The sequence below is a fragment of the Tenrec ecaudatus genome, chromosome 18, assembly GCF_050624435.1.
Source record: "Tenrec ecaudatus isolate mTenEca1 chromosome 18, mTenEca1.hap1, whole genome shotgun sequence".
Taxonomy (NCBI): Eukaryota; Metazoa; Chordata; class Mammalia; order Afrosoricida; family Tenrecidae; genus Tenrec; species Tenrec ecaudatus.
Genome location: NC_134547.1, coordinates 57,648,711 through 57,665,880, shown reverse-complemented (window position 1 = coordinate 57,665,880; position 17,170 = coordinate 57,648,711). Strand labels below are relative to the sequence as shown.

General features: G+C 60.6%; 2 protein-coding genes across 5 annotated transcripts; both read left to right on the top strand.

The window, feature by feature from the left end:
- The first annotated feature begins 1,056 nt into the window (after window positions 1-1,056).
- RRAD (RRAD, Ras related glycolysis inhibitor and calcium channel regulator) lies at window positions 1,057-4,237 on the top strand. Its single transcript, XM_075536762.1, has 5 exons — window positions 1,057-1,341; window positions 1,481-1,869; window positions 2,501-2,574; window positions 2,705-2,909; window positions 3,660-4,237. Exons 2-5 carry the CDS (start codon window positions 1,503-1,505, stop codon window positions 3,935-3,937), a joined length of 924 nt encoding a protein of 307 aa, XP_075392877.1. The 5' UTR covers window positions 1,057-1,341; window positions 1,481-1,502; the 3' UTR covers window positions 3,938-4,237.
- Window positions 4,238-7,852: 3,615 nt separating this feature from the next.
- Window positions 7,853-16,697, top strand: CDH16 (cadherin 16). Of its 4 annotated transcripts, none has more exons than XM_075537228.1 (17): window positions 7,853-7,897; window positions 8,129-8,212; window positions 8,575-8,730; window positions 8,800-8,938; window positions 9,276-9,434; window positions 10,224-10,420; window positions 11,175-11,297; window positions 11,474-11,624; window positions 12,657-12,884; window positions 12,963-13,039; window positions 13,115-13,303; window positions 13,384-13,622; window positions 14,239-14,368; window positions 15,087-15,213; window positions 15,335-15,442; window positions 15,627-15,743; window positions 16,600-16,697. In XM_075537228.1, exons 1-17 carry the CDS (start codon window positions 7,853-7,855, stop codon window positions 16,695-16,697), a joined length of 2,367 nt encoding a protein of 788 aa, XP_075393343.1. The 4 variants fall into 4 exon arrangements, with proteins under 4 accessions (XP_075393343.1, XP_075393341.1, XP_075393342.1 ...); XM_075537226.1 differs by having other exon boundaries at window positions 14,239-14,372; window positions 14,983-15,213; XM_075537227.1 differs by having other exon boundaries at window positions 14,239-14,382; window positions 15,032-15,213.
- The last annotated feature ends 473 nt before the right edge of the window (window positions 16,698-17,170 follow it).

Below are 17,170 nucleotides of genomic sequence, written 5' to 3'. Positions count from 1 at the left end.
GATAAAAATTCAAGCTTCCCCATAGTACACCCCCCCCATCCCCATGGCCAACAGCACCCCCACCCTGAGGTCTGAGGGGTGTTAGTGCCGGGCAGTGGTGGCTGAAAACCCTCTTCCCTAGTCCATACTTGGCCTCTAAGCTGAGCAGCAGTCTGAAGTCCAGGCCCTGGGCAGCGGGCCCAGCCTGGACTGGAGGGGAGGAGGGACACAGAGGAGAAAGCCGCTGGATCTAGCCTTGGCCGGCTCCAGCCCCAGCCCTATCTAGCCCCTGTTGGCATCGGAATGCCATCTTCCTGGATATCCCCACCCTGGGCCACCTCTAGCCCAGAAGCAGAGTGACCATGGCCAGGGCCAGGTATTTTTAGCAGGGGTTCAGGCAGCTGCTTGGAGATAGGGGTGGGGGCAGAGCCTGAGTTCACCCTTGCACGCCACTGGTGGGCCACGTCTCAAGCACACACCTTCACCTCCATGTTCCCTGGTCTCCTCTGAACAGCCCTCCAAGCCCCCACCTCCCCGCCGGGCTCCTGGGGAGATGCCAGCCCTCACCCCCAAGGGCAGGCTCAGCAGCCAAGCTCTTCCTCTAAACAGGAGACTACAGGCCTGAGACTGGGGACCCCTGCTTTAGATCTGGACCTGTGGGCAGTGGGTGTCCTGGGCAGAGAAGGGTAAAGTCTTTCATTCCACTGGACCTGGGCTTCAGGCCAGGTGGAGGTGGGGGGGGGGGGAGAGTGGATGGGTGGGGTGGGGGGTGGGGGGAAAGGCGGGCAGGGAGAATTCACTCTTAAAGGGCCAGGCCTAATTTGTCCCTAGGGAGGAGTTTGGTGCTCCAGCAGCCTCTTTGCCCGCTGTTCTTACCCCCACCCCCACCCCCAAATCCTGACAGCCTAGCAGCCTCCATTTACACACTCCCCCCTCCCCCAACCCTCTCCCCTACTTCCTCCCTCCACCCACTTCCCAGACCCAGGCGTCTGAGGGAGGAGGGGCTGGGTTCCCATGCAGCTGCTCGCCCCTGGACTGGGGGGGCGGGGTCTTGGTGGGCCCCGGTTGGAGGGGAGGGTGGGGATTCCCCAGGGCTGGGGGACAGACACGTCAGCCCCCCAGCCCGCCCCCGCCCGCCCCCGCCCGCCCCCGTCTCGGCAGGACGGACCCAGGCGAGGGCGGGGGCGGGAGCGGGCAGAGGCTTAAATAGGCGACGCAGCAACGGGGACCCAGCGCGGCTGAGCGAGAGGCGACGTGCCCTGGAGCGGGTACAGCTAGCCGGCGAGGATCCGAGCGGCTGAGTCCGGGACCGCGAGCGAGTGGGCTGGTGTCCCAAGTCCTGACAGCGTCCGTGTGCGACCGGTGAGTGTCCCGGGGGGCGGGGCGGGGGGCGGGGGCCGCCGGGCTGGGCCACCGGTCGGGATGCGGGGACCTGGCTGCGTCTGGCCAGGCGCGCCCCATCCCTGCGCCACAGCCACTGACCCGACCCTCCCGTCCCCAGAGCCCAGGCAGCGCGGATTGCGATGACCCTAAACGGCGGTGGCGGCGGCGGAGCCGGCGGAGTCCGCGGCGCGGCCCGGGAGCGCGAGCGCCGTCGGGGCAGCACGCCCTGGGGCCCCGCGCCGCCGCTGCACCGCCGCAGCATGCCGGTGGACGAGCGCGACCTGCGGGCAGCGCTGGCGCCGGGCGCCCCGGCCATGCCCGGGCCCCCGACTCCGGGCGCGCGGCTGGACTGGCCCGAGGGCTCCTCCGACTCCGTCAGCTCGGGCGGCAGCGACTCCGACGACAGCGTGTACAAGGTCCTCCTGCTTGGCGCGCCCGGGGTGGGCAAGAGCGCCCTGGCCCGCATCTTCGGTGGCGTGGAGGAGGGACCTGACGCTGAGGCCGCAGGTAAAGCGCCAGGCAAGGGCAGGGGAGCCGCGGGGCTGGGGGTCTGGACTACCAAGGGAAGAAAGATGCTTTAGAACCAGGTCGCTCCCATTTCTCAGATGGGCCCAGAGAGGGGCAGGATCTTCTCATCCCTGGGCTGGGGAGGCAGTTCCAGAGTAAAAGGTGCAGTGTTCCCTCCCATACGACCTCTCTGGGACCCTCATCCTACCCATCCCATGAGACAAGTCCCCAGCTGCGTCCGCAGGAATTAGTGGAGGACGCTCCTAGGCCAAGAGCCCTGGTCACTGAGGGCTCCCAGAAGGAGGTGACGGTCTCAATTTAACTTAGGCCACCGTGGTCGGAGCCACTCTGGGCCCAGATTGGGGGGTGGGGGTGCGGCCTCCGGAGCCCAGGCCATGGTGGGGGAGTCTCAGGGAAGCACAGACCACATCACCTCCACCAGCCCCATCCCCCCACCCCCACCCAGCCTGCCACCACATTTCCCAGCCCTGTCAGTCTCACTTCTGTCCTCCCAGCCCCTGGGATGCCCAGGGTCAGGAGGAAAGGGCAGGAAAGGGCCCAGGGCTGAGAAGGGGGAACTGGGGGACCGCAGGCAGCCAGCAGGTAACCTGGTTCCTGGCATTCTGCTTAGGGCACACGTATGACCGCTGCATCACGGTGGATGGAGAAGAGGCTTCCCTCGTGGTTTACGATATTTGGGATCAGGTAGGATGCAGACTGAGACTTGGGCAGCGGTGGGGTGGGTGGGGCCCGTGGGTTGGGGGCCGGGGCTCTGTTGGGAGTGATGGGCTGGGAGGTGGGAGCTGCTGGACAGGACTGGGCATCACTTCCCCAGGATGGAGGCCACTGGCTACCCAGCCACTGCATGGCCATGGGGGATGCATATGTCATCGTGTACTCCGTGACGGACAAGGGCAGCTTCGAGAAGGCCTCAGAGCTGCGGGTCCAGCTGCGGCGGGCAAGGCAGACCGACGATGTGCCCATCATCCTCGTGGGCAACAAGAGTGACCTAGTGCGCTCTCGAGAGGTCTCCGTGGATGGTGAGCAGCAGGGCAGCGGGCCCCTTGGGGAAGGAAGGTGGGAGGATGGATGTGGATCATCGCAGTCCAGTCGTCTTGGCTCAGTGAACTTCCCCGGGGCTCACGTGGCTCTCAATGTCCCAGAAGAAAGCTCAGGTGCTCCCTAGCAGGACTCCCCAAGGCAGGCCTGGGCCAGTCTCAGGGTATGCTTCTCCCTGGGGAAGACCCTCCCTTCTTGGGTTCAGCAGCCCCTCCACCTCCCCATTCACCTGAGTCCGTCAGTACAGTACCTCTCAGAGCATCAAGCAGCCCCATGCGGCCCAAACCAATTCTCACCTTATTGTGGGGACGCTGTAGAACTTCTGTTTACATAGCTGTTCCCGTGTGCCACCGCGTGGGTGCCAGTGCGTAGCGATTCCCTATGACAGAGTGGAACTGCCCCACCGAGGGTCCTAGGCCAGTGGGATCTTTATAGAAGCAGATCACCAACGAGCAGCTCCAACTGCCCACCTTTTTGGTTAGCACCCAACGGCTCAGCCAGTGCGCTGCCAACACACGAGTCTCCCTGTGGGGTTAGCCCTTGGTGGACTCCCTCAATGCAGGCCCACTGCCTGCTGCTAATGACCCACAGTGCCGGCGGGGGGGAGGGGGGCTCAGTACAGGAACTGGGGTATCCGAGCATCTGAGGAGGATCCCAGCCATGAGGTGACTCCTCACCCACCCACTCTGCGTTCACTGCCTTTGTTTGCCCTCCCCCCTCTCCCCACCTAGAGGGCCGGGCCTGTGCAGTGGTCTTCGACTGCAAGTTTATCGAGACATCGGCCGCACTCCACCACAACGTGCAGGCTCTGTTTGAGGGCGTCGTGCGCCAGATACGCCTTCGGAGGGACAGCAAAGAGGCCAACGCTCAGCGACAGGCAGGCAGCAGGCGGCGGGAGAGCCTGGGCAAGAAGGCAAAGCGCTTCCTGGGTCGCATCGTGGCCCGCAACAGCCGCAAGATGGCGTTCCGTGCCAAGTCCAAGTCCTGCCACGACCTCTCCGTCCTCTAGCCCCACAGCAGGGGGCTGACCGATGGGCCGGCTCAGTCTCTGGACGTCTTGGGACTGCCTGTTGGACGCCCCCACCCTCACAGCCAGGGACAGACGGTGCTGCCTGGGGCTGTGGCCCCCAGAGAAGTGTGTGCTGGCTGAGCCCAGCAGCCTGAGGCCAGCAGCCTGCCCACAGGTCTCTGCGTGGGAATGGACTGTGACTTCCGCCCTGCCCTCATCCGCGCGGTGTGCATCCGGGAGGGAAGTTTCTGGGGTGACGGCTATTTGTTTACATGCAGATTTTTTTTGTAATAAAGACTATTTCCTGATAGGTTAGGGTTGTCGGCATTATTCGTTCTCCCATTCGGTGTGGGAGAAGGTGGGGGGCTGCAGGCTCGGTGCCAGTGTTTGGTCTGGGTTTAGGCAACACTGCAGAGGGGCAAGCAGGGAAGGCTAGATCTTACTTGGGGTGGGGGGACCAGGAAGAGGAGACAACACCCACCCCACCCCACCCTTGCTGTCCTCATTCTTGTTCTTTTGCCCTGGGGCCTAGCATTTCCCAGCTGATCAAGCATTTCAGTCACCCTTCTGAACATCAGGGAACCTGAGGCCATGTGTAGGGGGAGGCACATCCTGCCTTCTGTCTCACAGCCAGACAAGCGCCGCCACTGGGAATCAGCCCAGGAGGGGCGGCTGTGGAAGACTCGGGAAGACAGCTGGGTAAGGAGATGGCTGGTTAGCCTCAGGGTGCAGGTGAGAGCAGCCTGCCTGTCTGGGTGGACTTGACTTGAGATGGCTCTCCCACCTGGCTGGGGCAGGCCCCACTGTTCTTCTGTCCACGGTGAGTGGCCCACAGAGCCAGAGTATTCTGTTCTCAGCACCGACCAGCTGGGCAGACCTGCTCTGAGGTGCCCGCCCCCCGACCCACCTGAGAGGCCTTGCCTTTGTGTAGGACCTCAGGCATCCAGGTCCTTAGCCACCCTCCCGCTGCTCTGGGCTCTGAGCACCTCAGGCCAGGCTTTTATTTACATGGTTTGGGGACTCTGAAACGTGGCCCCTGGTAATGACTGATGGGAAATGAGGCACCTGCTGGAGGCCCCACAGGTTGGAAGTGGCCAAGTGGGGTCCAGTACCCAGATCTGTCAGCACCCCCAAACCGGACGCAGCCTGGGGCAAGTTTCTCAGAAGGCTCCAGGCCAAGGTGCACATGCTCCTTCATTCATTCAATTCATTCATTCCACAGACCCTAGTAGTCCTTACAACTGGATGAGAACCCTGATGATAGAGTGCTCCACAGGAGGAGGAGGTGTGGGGTCCCCTCCTCAGAGCATCTGTGTCTGGAGAGCCCAAGACTAACACCCCTACCCCACACCACCCCTACACACACGTGCCGGGGCCAGAGTTCACTGCTCAAACAGCTGTTCCCACCACGGACCCTGGGGATACACAGAGGTGCACAAGACTTGCCTTTCTCAGAGCAGGGAGAGGTGTGGAGTCCCAAAGAGAAACCCAGGCCTACGTGGCTCTGCCACTGACTGGCTATGTGGCCCTGAGCCAGGCACTCAACCTCTCTGAGCCAGCACTTGCACACGCACACGTGCACGCATGTGTGTGTGTGACATGAAGCTGGCCTCCAGAGTGGTGCAGATGAAATACTGAAGTCCCATGGTCCCATGGCCTGGTGGTATAGTGGTTACATGTTGGGCTGTTAACTGCAAGGTCAGCAGTTTGAAACCAGCAACCGATCCATGGAAGAAAGACAGGGCTTTCTACTCCTGTACAGAGTTCCAGGCTGAGAAACTCACAGGGGCAGTTCTACCCAGCCCCGTAGGGTCACTATGAGTCGGCATCGAGTTGGTGGCAGTGTTTGGCTCATGGTCAGAGTAGTGCCTGGTCCCTAACAGAAGCTACCCCCTCCACATCCCCACATGATAGCACGGCAGGCCAGGGTGCCCGGGTGGCCCTGGGACAGGCCATCAGCAAGTGATAGACAAGGCTGGGCCACAGAGCTTCGAGCCTGAGACTTAGGAGAGATGCAGTTGGATGGATCTGAAGGGGACGGTGGAACCTCAGAGGACAGGAAAGACCTGGCAGTCATCCCTGCCCTGTCCTGCCCTCCTCCCTCCTGCCCAGTTCCCGGGGCTCTGGGAGAATGGGCCCCTGGTCAGTCCTGCAACTGCTTCCAGGTCACCAGGACTGACTCAGGCTTCGCTTTTCTTCTTAGAAACCCGAGAAGTCCATTGTCTATAGGCTACTGCCCTCTGGACCCACCAGGTCAGGCCAGACACCTTCTTCCTGTGCGGCTCCCAGCTCCTCCTCACTGTCCCGGGCACTGCTGGCATACTGTTGGGAGAGCCAGGGCCTCCCCGTCTGATGGAGAAGACAGGCAGTGACAATCTGGTGTCTTTGGTGCATCATGAGCGGTAGCACATGGCCCAGGAGGCAGGAGGCGCCCAGAGGAGGCTGGGAATGCCGGCAGGGGTTCCTGGAGAGGGGACATTTGAGCTGGGCCCTGAAGCCCAAGCACGTGCTCAGCAGACCCACCAGTAAATCACCAGGGACAGGCACAAACGGTCACACAGCTGTGTCTGCACGTACTTGTGCAGGAGGGTGTAGAGAGCAGGGCCGAGACTGGATTCGCAGAGACAGAAGTCAAAGTCACATCCAAGCACAGAGGCTCCGAGGACGGGGATGATCACCCCCGCCCGGCTTCTCTCCCCCAGGGGCTGGCGGTCACGGATAATGAGCAGCCCTCCCCTAGATTCCCAGAGTCAATGAGTAACTCGGGGACTGGGCAGGGCCAGGCATGCTACAGCGAGTGGGCCCAGTGGCGTTTTCCACTCCAGTGCAAGTATACTGGACCGCCTCCCTGGAAGCATCTAGCCTGCCCTTCCCAAACCGGTCCCTCCTGGCCAGCATTCCCTGAGGAAGGATCCTTTTCACCTGGCAGCTGGATGGAGAGAGCTAGGCTAAAGCACTGGCGGGTGAGGGAGTAGGGTCCCAATGAAGCTGGGGCGAGGGGTGGTGGAGAGGGACTCGCTGGGGCGGGTAGGGGCAGCAGTTTTGAGAAACACTGCCCCATCCTCTGCGGTGCCAGGGCAGACTGCTGGGCACCGTCTTGTTGGAATGGCAGGAGAAGCTGTGTGCCCAGGCCTGTGCCGAGTGCAGGAGATGCTGCTGCCCGTGGGGGCAGTAAGGTTCAGAGGGGCCGGAGCCCCAGAGCTGAGAGTCCTCCGCTTTATTCCAGGGGGAGCCTTTGGGTGACCCAGCCTCAGTGACCTTGGCCAGGCCCTGCTCCTCCCCCATCAGACCTTGCGGCTGCATGGCGGGACACAGCAGGAAGTGACCCTCATAGTCGCCAGGGTCTTTCCAGCTTTGGACTTTGGGGGCTCTTGGGGATCTACTGGAGAGTGACACTTTGGGGTCTGCCAGTTGGGGGCGGGTCCAGGATAGGAAGGAGACTGGAGTCTGGGGTGGGACTACTGGGTAGCTCTTTTGGGAGACCAGAGCCAAGAGGCAGTGGGTCTGTGCCTGGGGCCTTCAGGGACGGGGAGTTGGGTAAGAGCTGGACACCACCCCAGGCCCTTTAAGGGGAGAGAGAGAAGCCCCACTCATGTGAAATGAGATCCTTGGGCTATGTATGTGGGATAGACTGAGGCTGAAGACCTGGGTGGGGTTAGGTGTGGGGTAGCCCCCAAGTGGATAGACAGGGAGGGCAGATTTGCCAGCTGCCGGGGCAGAAAAGAAGGGCAGGGGGCAGGAGGAGGCCTCCTTGCCTCTCCCACAATGACCAGAGAGAGGGAGGGGACGATGGAACCTGGTGCTGAGTGGGGATGGGGGCAGAGACCCCTGGAGTGGAGGTGGGGGTATGGAGGAGCCCCTTCCTTGTGAGCTGACCTGTATCCATCTTACCATGTCCCCCAGGTCTTTCTGACTATGGTCCCTGCCTGGCTGTGGGTGTTCTGCCTCTCTGCCCCCCAGGTGAGCTGGGCCCCCTTGTCCCCCTCCTTCAGGTCTTGGTCTTGGGGTTGACACGCATGTCCCCCCCTCCACTTAGACCAGTTATACCCACCATGGGGGTAGGGTGGGGGGTGGTCAAGCTGGCCCTGGCCTCTTGAGGTAAAGGGTCAAAGCCTAAAGAGGAGTGGGTTCAGGTGTGACCAAGTGCCCACCCGCTAGCCCCTGGGGGACAAGGAGGGGATTCTCCCTCAGGTTCTTCTTGAGGCCCAGCCTACAGAGCTGCATGTGGAAGTCCCGGAAAACTATGGTGGAAATTTTCCTTTGTACCTGGCCAAGGTGAGTCTGAGAGCCGAGTGGGCCGCCTCTTTCCCTGCCCTCCCCCAGCACCGTCCTCCCCCCTTTCTCGGCGGGGAGTGTGGGAGAGATGGCGTTAATGAATAATAAGGTTCTAATCCCAGAGAAAAGCCAAGCTTTGAGATAAAGGAAAGCATGCTTCCTGGGAGAGAGGGGTGGATGGGAGTAGGGGGTTGACTAGGAGCCCCAGAGCTCCAGAACAAAGCTCCAGCTTTGGACCCCACTCGCTTACATCCTGACCCCAGGCCTTTTCTGAGGCTTGGTTCCCCCCAACCGCCAAGCGGCAAATGGGGCCATTGGGTGGGGCTGGCATTCCCTGGACTTGGTCTGAACTCTCCTGCCAGCTGCCACTGCCCCTTGAGAAGTCTGAGGGCCGGGTTGTGCTGTCGGGGGACCCGGGCGGGGAGGCGGAGAGCCCCTTTGCCGTGGACCCAGAATCTGGCTTCCTGCTGGTGACCAGGGCGCTGGACCGAGAGGAGCAGGCAGAGTATCGGCTGCAGGTACGGCTGGAGCCGGGGTGAGGGACAGCAGGGAGGACAGGACTGCGCACTGACAGCCTTCCCTGCCAGGTGACCCTGGAGAGTGAGGACGGCCTCGTCCTGTGGGGCCCGCTGTCCGTGCCCGTGCACGTGAAGGACGAGAACGACCAAGTGCCCCACTTCTCCCAGGCTGTCTATAGTGCTCAGCTGAGCCGGGGCACCAGGGCTGGTGAGTGAGTGGGCCTGGGCCCGGGGGCGCTGAGGAAAGCAGAAATGTAGATAGAGCTGGTCAGAGAGTCTTCAAGGGAGCCGGGCAGCCAGGGCCCAAGTGGTCCACTCCCCTACTTCCACCGTATCCTTCCTGCCCCTGATCCTGCTGAGGGCCCTCCCGTGGGTCCCATCCCCCAATTTGCTCCGCTGTGCCATGGGATGAAAGGTCCGCTTGCTTCCAGAGCCCTCCCTGGCACAGTGCTGGACCTAGACAAAGGGATCAGGGGGTGAGAGGGGACACCCAGGGTGCTTGTCTCCTTCCACCCCCATCTCTTCACCCTCCCCCGCGAACACAGGTGTCCCCTTCCTCTTCCCGGAAGCTTTGGATGAGGATGAGCCAGGCACAGCCAACTCAGATCTCCGATTCCACATCCTGAGCCAGGTCCCAGCCCAGCCTGCTCCAAACATGTTCCAGCTGGAGCCCCAGCTGGGGGCTCTGGCCCTCAGCCTCGAGGGTGAGCCTGAGTGTGGAGGAGAGGGAGGGTCAGGGAACACTGGCAAAGGTGCCATGGGAGCTGGAGTCTGAGACAGAGGGAGAGGGGCGGGCATGCTAGAAAGCAAGGCAAGAGGCTTGGAGGCAGGGCCAATGCACAGTGTGTGAGCGGAGACCCTCAGCCCGACGCTCTGGACACCTGGGCTTCAGGGACCAGGATAGAAGCATCTGAGGGCTGCCAGAGGTCTCGGCACTGATGATGAAGGGAGCGTGAACCTGGGAGTCCAGCCAACGGCATGGATTGGAAATGAAAAGAGAAGCCAATTGTATACCCATCTGCCTACCCAGCTACCCATTTACCTATTTATTATACAACCACCCATCCAATCTATCTAGCCACCCAGCCAGCCAAACACTCATCCAGCCAGGCACCCATCCAAACCCATTCACCCATCCATCCATCCAAACCTATTCACCCACCCATCCATTCAAACCCATCCATCCAAACATTTACCCATTGGCCCACTCAAAGTCCCATCCATCTACCTAGCTAACCATTCATTCATCCAACCTGTCCTGCCAATCTTCAACCCCAACCTGGGCATCTATCCCTGATCCATCCATTCACAACCATTCATTGTCTGGATAGATATGGAAGTGACTTTGCACAGTGCCAAGTCCCGATTGGATGCTTGTGATAGTGCTAAACATCCTTCTTCTCACCCCTGGGCAAGAGAGTATACCAAACGCCCACCACAAGTCTAGTTTTGTGTTTGGTTCGCTGCTCAACTGGCCACCCTTCCCCTCCTAGGGAGCACCAGTCTAGACCAGGCCCTGGAGGGGCCCTACCAGCTGTTGGTACAGGTCAAGGACATGGGCGACCAGGCCTCAGGGCACCAGACCACAGCCACCATAGTTGTCTCCATAGTGGAGAACACCTGGGCACCCCTAGAGCCCATCCACCTGGCAGAGAATCTCCAAGTCCCATACCCACACCTCATTGCCCAGGTGAGTACATGACTGTTAGCGCTGAAGAAGCCTCTTGGAGTCTGGAAACAGCTGGAAACCTGGAGTCCGGGGCCCATTTAACCCTTGGTCCTCCATCCTCTAGTCCCATTAGTCCCCACCATGGAGTGGGGTCCACAAGGGTCATGGACCGAGCCACGTCCCTCACCTACTATCCTCTGGCCGCCCTGCCTCTGAGTTCTGACCTCCAGTGCCGGTACAAGGCTTTCTCAGGAGAACAGCTGCCACTTCATGCTGTCACTGGGATTGTCACCTAGGCCAGGAATGTCTCAGGTCTTCTCTAGGAATGCCCTGGGGTCAGACCCAGTCTGAAAGGGCAGAAAATAAAGTAACCTAGTCAGTCTGACAGGGAACCCTAGTGGCCTTGTGAGCTGGCCGCCACAAGGTCCGCAGTTTGAACCCCCCAGTCGCTGGGCTGGAGAAGATGAGGCTCTCCATTCCTGTAAAGTTTTCAAGTCCTGGAAACCCACACGGACCGTTCCGCCCTGTCTTCGAGGGTCTCTATGAGTCAGAATTGACTCACTGACAGTGAGTTTGGTTTGGAATTCGTTGAGATATTTGGGGCAGTGTCCGTGCTGGGATCAGGGCTGAGACACCATGGAATACCAGACAGGGTAACCACTTGCCTGGGGGTCACTCTGGCTCCCCTCTCAGGAAGCAGTTGGGGGTCAGGTTGACGTGGGCTGTCCCTGCCCGCCCCTTGGTGGGCGTGCCCTCATTCTGTGTCCCCCTCTAGGTGCACTGGAGTGGGGGGGATGTGCACTACCATCTGGAGAGCCAGCCTCCTGGGCCCTTTGATGTCAACACAGAGGGGAAACTCTATGTGAGCAGAGAGCTTGATCGAGAAGGCCAGGCTGAGGTGAGGTGAGAGGGAGCCAGGGAGGCAGGGTGGCCGCGGGGACTTGGTCACTGTCGGGTTGACTTCTGGGATGTTGGACCAGAAGAGCCAGAGCTAGCCACTAGAAGGGAATCCAGACCCTGGTGAAGCTGGGTGACCCTTGGTCCTCACTCGAAGCCCCCCACTGCCTACTACAGTACCTGCTCCGGGTGCGGGCTCAGAACCCCCGTGGCGAGGACTATGCAGAAGCTCTGCAGCTGCAGGTGGTGGTAACGGATGAGAATGACAACGCCCCTGTCTGCCCCCAGCATGACCTCCCCATCAGCATCCCTGAGCTCAGTCCCCCAGGTGAGCTGGGGTCTTTGCTGGGGATGGAGGGGAGGTAAAGTCCCCATGGACCCAGCCATCCTATTGCTTTCCTCTGGGATGGGGGCCCAGCCTCAATTGCCCATATCAATGTCCCACCCCCAACACACACACACACACACACACACACACACACACACTCTTACACACAAACACACTGTCACGCACACTCATACACACATTCTCACTCACACTCTTACACACATATTCACACGGACAGATTCACACTCTCACACATACTCTCAAACACACTCACGCATGCACTCACGCACACACTCTTATACATACAAACACCGACACACCCACACTCTCACATATATTCACACTCTGATACTCACACCCACACATACACGCTCACACACACTCTCATGCTGACACACACACTCACCCTCTCACATACATATTCACCCTCTCACACACACACATTCACTCACTCATTCTCATGCTGACACACCCTCTCACACACATTCTCACACCCACAACCTTCTCACACACTCTCACACTGACACACCTACACACATCCACACGTGCTCACACTCATACTGACACACATTCACACACACATGCACTCTTACACACACACTGACACACCTCTCATACATGCATGCACATTCTCTCACACACACATGCATTCACACTCTCACACGGACACACTCACATGCTCTCACTCACACTGACACACACCCTCTCTCACACACTCTTACACACACTCACACTGACACATGCACACTCTCACACAAACTCACATTCACCCTCTCACATGCATTCACACTCACACCCACACACTCTCACATATACCCTCACACTGACACACATACACTCTCTCACACACACTCATACCTTTCACACATGCATTCACTCTCTTTCACACACACTCATACACACATGCACACTCTCACCCTCACTCACACTCTTACACACACTCACGCTGACACACACACCCTAACACACACACTCACATAAGGCTAGCTTAGGAGGGACTGGAGTCCCACACTGGCAGGTGCTGTCTCGCAGGGATGGAGGTGACGAGGCTGTCGGCAGAGGACGTAGATGCCCCCGGCTCTCCTCATGCCCACGTGGTCTATCAGCTGCTGAACCCTGAGCCTGAGGAGGGGGCAGAAAGCGGAGCCTTTGAGGTGGACCCCACCTCCGGCAGTGTGACTCTGGGGGCCGCCCCGCTCCAAGCTGGTCAGAACATCTTGCTTCAGGTGCTGGCCGCTGACCTGGCAGGAGCTGAAGGTGGTGAGTCCCTGATGGGAATTGGGATGCCCTGACCTCTGTTTCTGCTCTGACCGCCCTGCACATCCTCCTCTTCCTCAGGCCTCAGCAGCACGTGTGAGATCACTATCATGATCAAGGACATCAACGACCATGCCCCTGAGTTCACCACCTCCCAGGTTAGCAGCAGGGGAGAAGACCTTGGGGTGGGGGCAGGTGGGAGGGGTGCTGATGGTCTCACTCCATCTCTCCAGATCGGGCCCCTGAGCCTTCCTGAGGATGCAGAGCCGGGGATTCTGGTGGCCACCCTCACGGCCACCGATGCTGACATCGAGCCTGACTTCCAGCTCATGGACTTTGCCATTGTGGCGGGAGACGTGGAGGGGACCTTCGGTCTGGATTGGGAACCAGGCGCTGGTCAAGTCCAACTCCGGCTCCATAAGGTAAAGGCCTGATGGGCAGGTGGTGGGGCATACACCTGCACACTCTCCACGTCATAACGCAGGCCCCCCTGGAATTCTAGAAGCTCAGCTATGAAACAGCTCCAAGACACAAGCTGCTGGTGGTGGTGCAGAGTGTGGTGGAGTTGGTGGGGCCTGACCCAGGCCCTAGGTCCACAGCCACTGTGACTGTGCTTGTGGAGAGGGTGTCACTCCCCCAGCTGGACCAAGAGAGCTACAAGACCAGCGTCCAGGTCAGCACCCCAGCTGGCTCTCTCCTGCTGACCATCCAGCCCTCAGACCCCATGAGCAGCCCCCTCAGGTGAGCCAACACTGACCCTGCACCTGGGCTGGACCTCCCCTGCTCCTCAGAGATGGCCAAGGGCCTCGGTCACATTCCTGGGAGTCTGGAATATTCCTCAAAGCATGGCTAATGCCAAAGGAGCCACTCATGGGCGTGGGGGTGGGGGTCGTGACTTTGAACCCCACGGGGGCTCAGATGATGCCTTTGTGTGTGCTCAGGGACTGCAGCTGCCCCCAGGCCCCCACTCACTTTGCCACAGAGAGGAGGCTGCTTCTAGGTTCTGCCCCTTTGTGGAGTACCAGACCAGGCTTGGGGAGTAAGGCTTCCCAGGCTCTCACAGGGAGGGTTCATGCCCCACCCGCACCCCTTCACCCAGTACGAGAGGTTCTTGTGCTCTGATTTGGGACACAGACACGCCTGCTGCTTCTGACCCCCAGGGTCCTGCTGCCATGATTCAGTCACCTTTCCAGACCCTGGGGTGGGGGGCTGGAGAGCGGGGCGAGGGACTGGGGAACTGGCCCCTGCTGCCACCTTGGAGCCACAGACGAGGATGTGGAACTTGGGCAAGTCATGTCGAGACCCTGGAGTGTGACCCCCCACCCCTCTCTCCCATTGCACCTTCTCTGGCCCCCAGGTTCTCCCTGGTCAACGACTCAAAGGGCTGGCTCTGTATCAAGGAGGCCTCAGGGGAGGTGTACACAGCCCGGTCCCTGGAAGACGCCCTCCCCGGGGACACATACACAGTGCTCGTGGCAGTCCAGCATGCAGGTACACTCCAGTGGGGCGGGGACCCCCTGGGAGGAAGAGCCAGCCTCAGACAATCAGAGCTGAGTGTCCTCCCAGAAGGCCTGGCGGGCACCCACCCAGCCCAGACTGAGTGGACCCTGCGAATGGGCCTGGGCACGTCTGGCCTCCCTGACCAGCCCCCAAGCTTGGCACTCAAACCTAACCCCCAGGGAGACTTCTAAGCTCCCAGAGGGTCCCCGAGGGCATGGGACATCTGGAGCAGGTGGAGGGTGGAGGGCATGGGACTGGGCACATAGAACAGGGCTGGAGTTGGGCAGGTTAGCTTGGGTTGCAGGCCAGGACTGATGAACCTGAGGCCAAGTGTGGACAAGGTGGGGACAGGATGCCTGTGGTGGCCCTGGTGGGCGTGTCATGGGCAGCATCAACTCTCCACTGGGCTGTCCTGTGGCATCAGTGACAGGGGCAGCCTGGCAGCTGTTGGGCCAGTACAGGGGCAGTGCCTTGTGCGGTGCTGGTGGAGTTGGGGGTCCGGGGTAGGAGACTAGCAGGAGGGGTCCTTGGGCCTGGAACTCAGGAGCTTACGGCCCCCTTCCCTCTGCCCCCACACTGGGGCCCACTGCCTCCTCTGCAGATGAGCGGGGCCGCAGTGCCTTGGTGCCCCTGGTGCTCCACTTCCTGAGGACCCCACCACCTCCGGCCCCAGTGTCCGCCCGACACCTCTGCACGCCCCGCCAGGACCAAGGCGTGGTGGTCAGCGGAGCCAGCGGAGACCCCGACCCAGCCAGCAGGCAGGGTCCCTACAGCTTTGCCCTTGGCCCTGATCCTACAGTGCAGCGGGACTGGCACCTCCAGGCCATCAATGGTGTGTGGGGGCGGATGAGGGGTGGCATTTAAGGGTGAGACGCCGTCCAGCGATGCGGGGCTGGACTTCCTTCCCCCCTCACCCCCCTCACCCCCCATCTAATCACCGGCCCTCTCCACAGGTTCCCATGCCTACCTTAGTCTGGCCCTGAACTGGGTGGAACCCCAGAAGCACGTCATCCCTGTTGTGGTCAGCCGCAGCGACCTCAAGTGGCAGCTCCTGGTTCAAGGTGAGGCCTGGCCCAGGGGTCTTGGAGCCTCATGGCACGCACCTGTGAACACCTGAGAGTCTATCATACACCCACACACATATGCACGTGCGCGTGTGCACACAGAGCACCCAGCTGAGCAGAGGTGAGGAGAGCCAGGTGCTGGGGGCCCTCTGACCTTCCGTGCCTTCCTCCTGCCCTGCAGTGGCTGTATGTCGGTGCACCGTGGAGGGGCAGTGTCTGCGGAAGGTGGGCCGCATGAAGGGCATGCCCACGAAGCAGTCGGCGCTGGGCATCCTCTTGGGCACCCTGGCTGTGATCGGTAACAAACAAAGCCAAGTTCCTGTTGGGGTGGGGGTGTGTGTGTGGGCGATGTATGGTCAGAACCCTGGCCTCAGGGCGCCCAGGTCTCCTGGTCCCCAGTCATCGTCATTGATGACCCACGCATGTCACGTGGATCACCTCATGGGCCCTTCCTCGAGACCCTGTGAGGTGGCCCTGGCACTGCCCCATTTTCTGGATGACATCACCGAGGCTCAGAGAGGTCCAGCGGCTTGTCTGAGCTAACACAGCCAGAAGGCGGCAGATCCCTGGTCCCTCCAGCCTCATTTCTCGGTCCACGCTGTCCTTCCCATTCACTCTTTTCTTTAGCTCCACCCTAGTTAGTGTGTGGTGGTGGTTGGTGGGGGGAGGCTCCTGGTGGCCCAGTGCTTACATGTTGGGCTGCTAAAAAGGTCAGCAGTTTGAAACCACCAGCTGCTCCAAGGGGAAAAGACAGAGCTTTCTACTACAGTAAAGAGTTCCAGTCTCGGAAACCCACGGGGACAGTTCTACCCTGTCCTATAGGCGCTCTCTGAGTCAGCATCGACTCGATGACGGTGGATTTGGGTTGGAAACAGATGGGGCCCTTCCTGTCAGTTCTAGCCTGCCTCCTCTCAGCGGTCCAAGAGACAGCCAGTGACTCCCAGAGTCTCCCCGCCCAACCTGCTCGCAAACGGGAGAGGCTGGGTGCGTTGGTGGCCTAGTGAGGACCGGTAGATGAGCTTCTCCACATGTGGGGCCACAGCGTGGCCTCAGGGACTCTGTCTAGGAAATCTTACCATAACACCAATACACCCCCGGCGGGCAGGTCCCACAGTCCCTTCCCAGGGCTGATCCATCTCTCTCGGGCCCCTCAGGCTTCATCCTCATCCTCATCTTCACCCACTTGGCCATGTCGAGAAAGAAGGACCTGGATCAGCCAGTGGACAGTGTGCCCCTGAAGACGGCCATCTAACCGGTCCCAGTAGCCCCGTCTGGGAGCTTACTCACTGGCTCCATCTGAATCCACTGCAGTAGGGTGATGGGGGAGGGGGCGGGGGACAGCACCCCAGACACAGCTGGAGAGGAGACAATGACTCTGGGGTGGAGGCCTCTCTGCTCACAGGCATGTCCACAGAGCCCAGAGTGGGTCCGAAGGAAGGGAGCACTCCGAGGGATGGCGAGCTTGCCGAGAAATAAAGCATCCGGGGCTGGGCATGAGCCCGTCGGACTGTGTGTGTGTGTGTGTGTGTGTGTGTGTGTGTGTGTGCACTCAGCCCTGACACTCATCCCATTCCCTTCCCCAGTGGCACAAATAGGGATGGGGGTTCAAGAGACAGCCTGGGGTCCCCTGGGCCATCCTAAGAGCTGGAGCCTACTGGTCACCTGTCCAGGGCTGGGAGGGGCATCCTTGCGAGGGTCGTCTCTCTGTTTCCTGGATGTCATCTT

Bases quoted from the DNA above. Each gene is read 5' to 3' on its own strand.
- RRAD (XM_075536762.1), top strand. From the start codon at position 1,503: ATGACCCTAAACGGCGGTGGCGGCGGCGGAGCCGGCGGAGTCCGCGGC. The intron at 1,870-2,500 runs GTAAAGCGCCAG...CATTCTGCTTAG, and splicing joins ACCTGACGCTGAGGCCGCAG to GGCACACGTATGACCGCTGC. The intron at 2,910-3,659 runs GTGAGCAGCAGG...CTCCCCACCTAG, and splicing joins TCGAGAGGTCTCCGTGGATG to AGGGCCGGGCCTGTGCAGTG.
- CDH16 (XM_075537226.1), top strand. From the start codon at position 7,853: ATGGTCCCTGCCTGGCTGTGGGTGTTCTGCCTCTCTGCCCCCCAG. The intron at 14,373-14,982 runs GTACACTCCAGT...CCTCCTCTGCAG, and splicing joins CGTGGCAGTCCAGCATGCAG to ATGAGCGGGGCCGCAGTGCC. The intron at 15,214-15,334 runs GTGTGTGGGGGC...CCCTCTCCACAG, and splicing joins GCACCTCCAGGCCATCAATG to GTTCCCATGCCTACCTTAGT.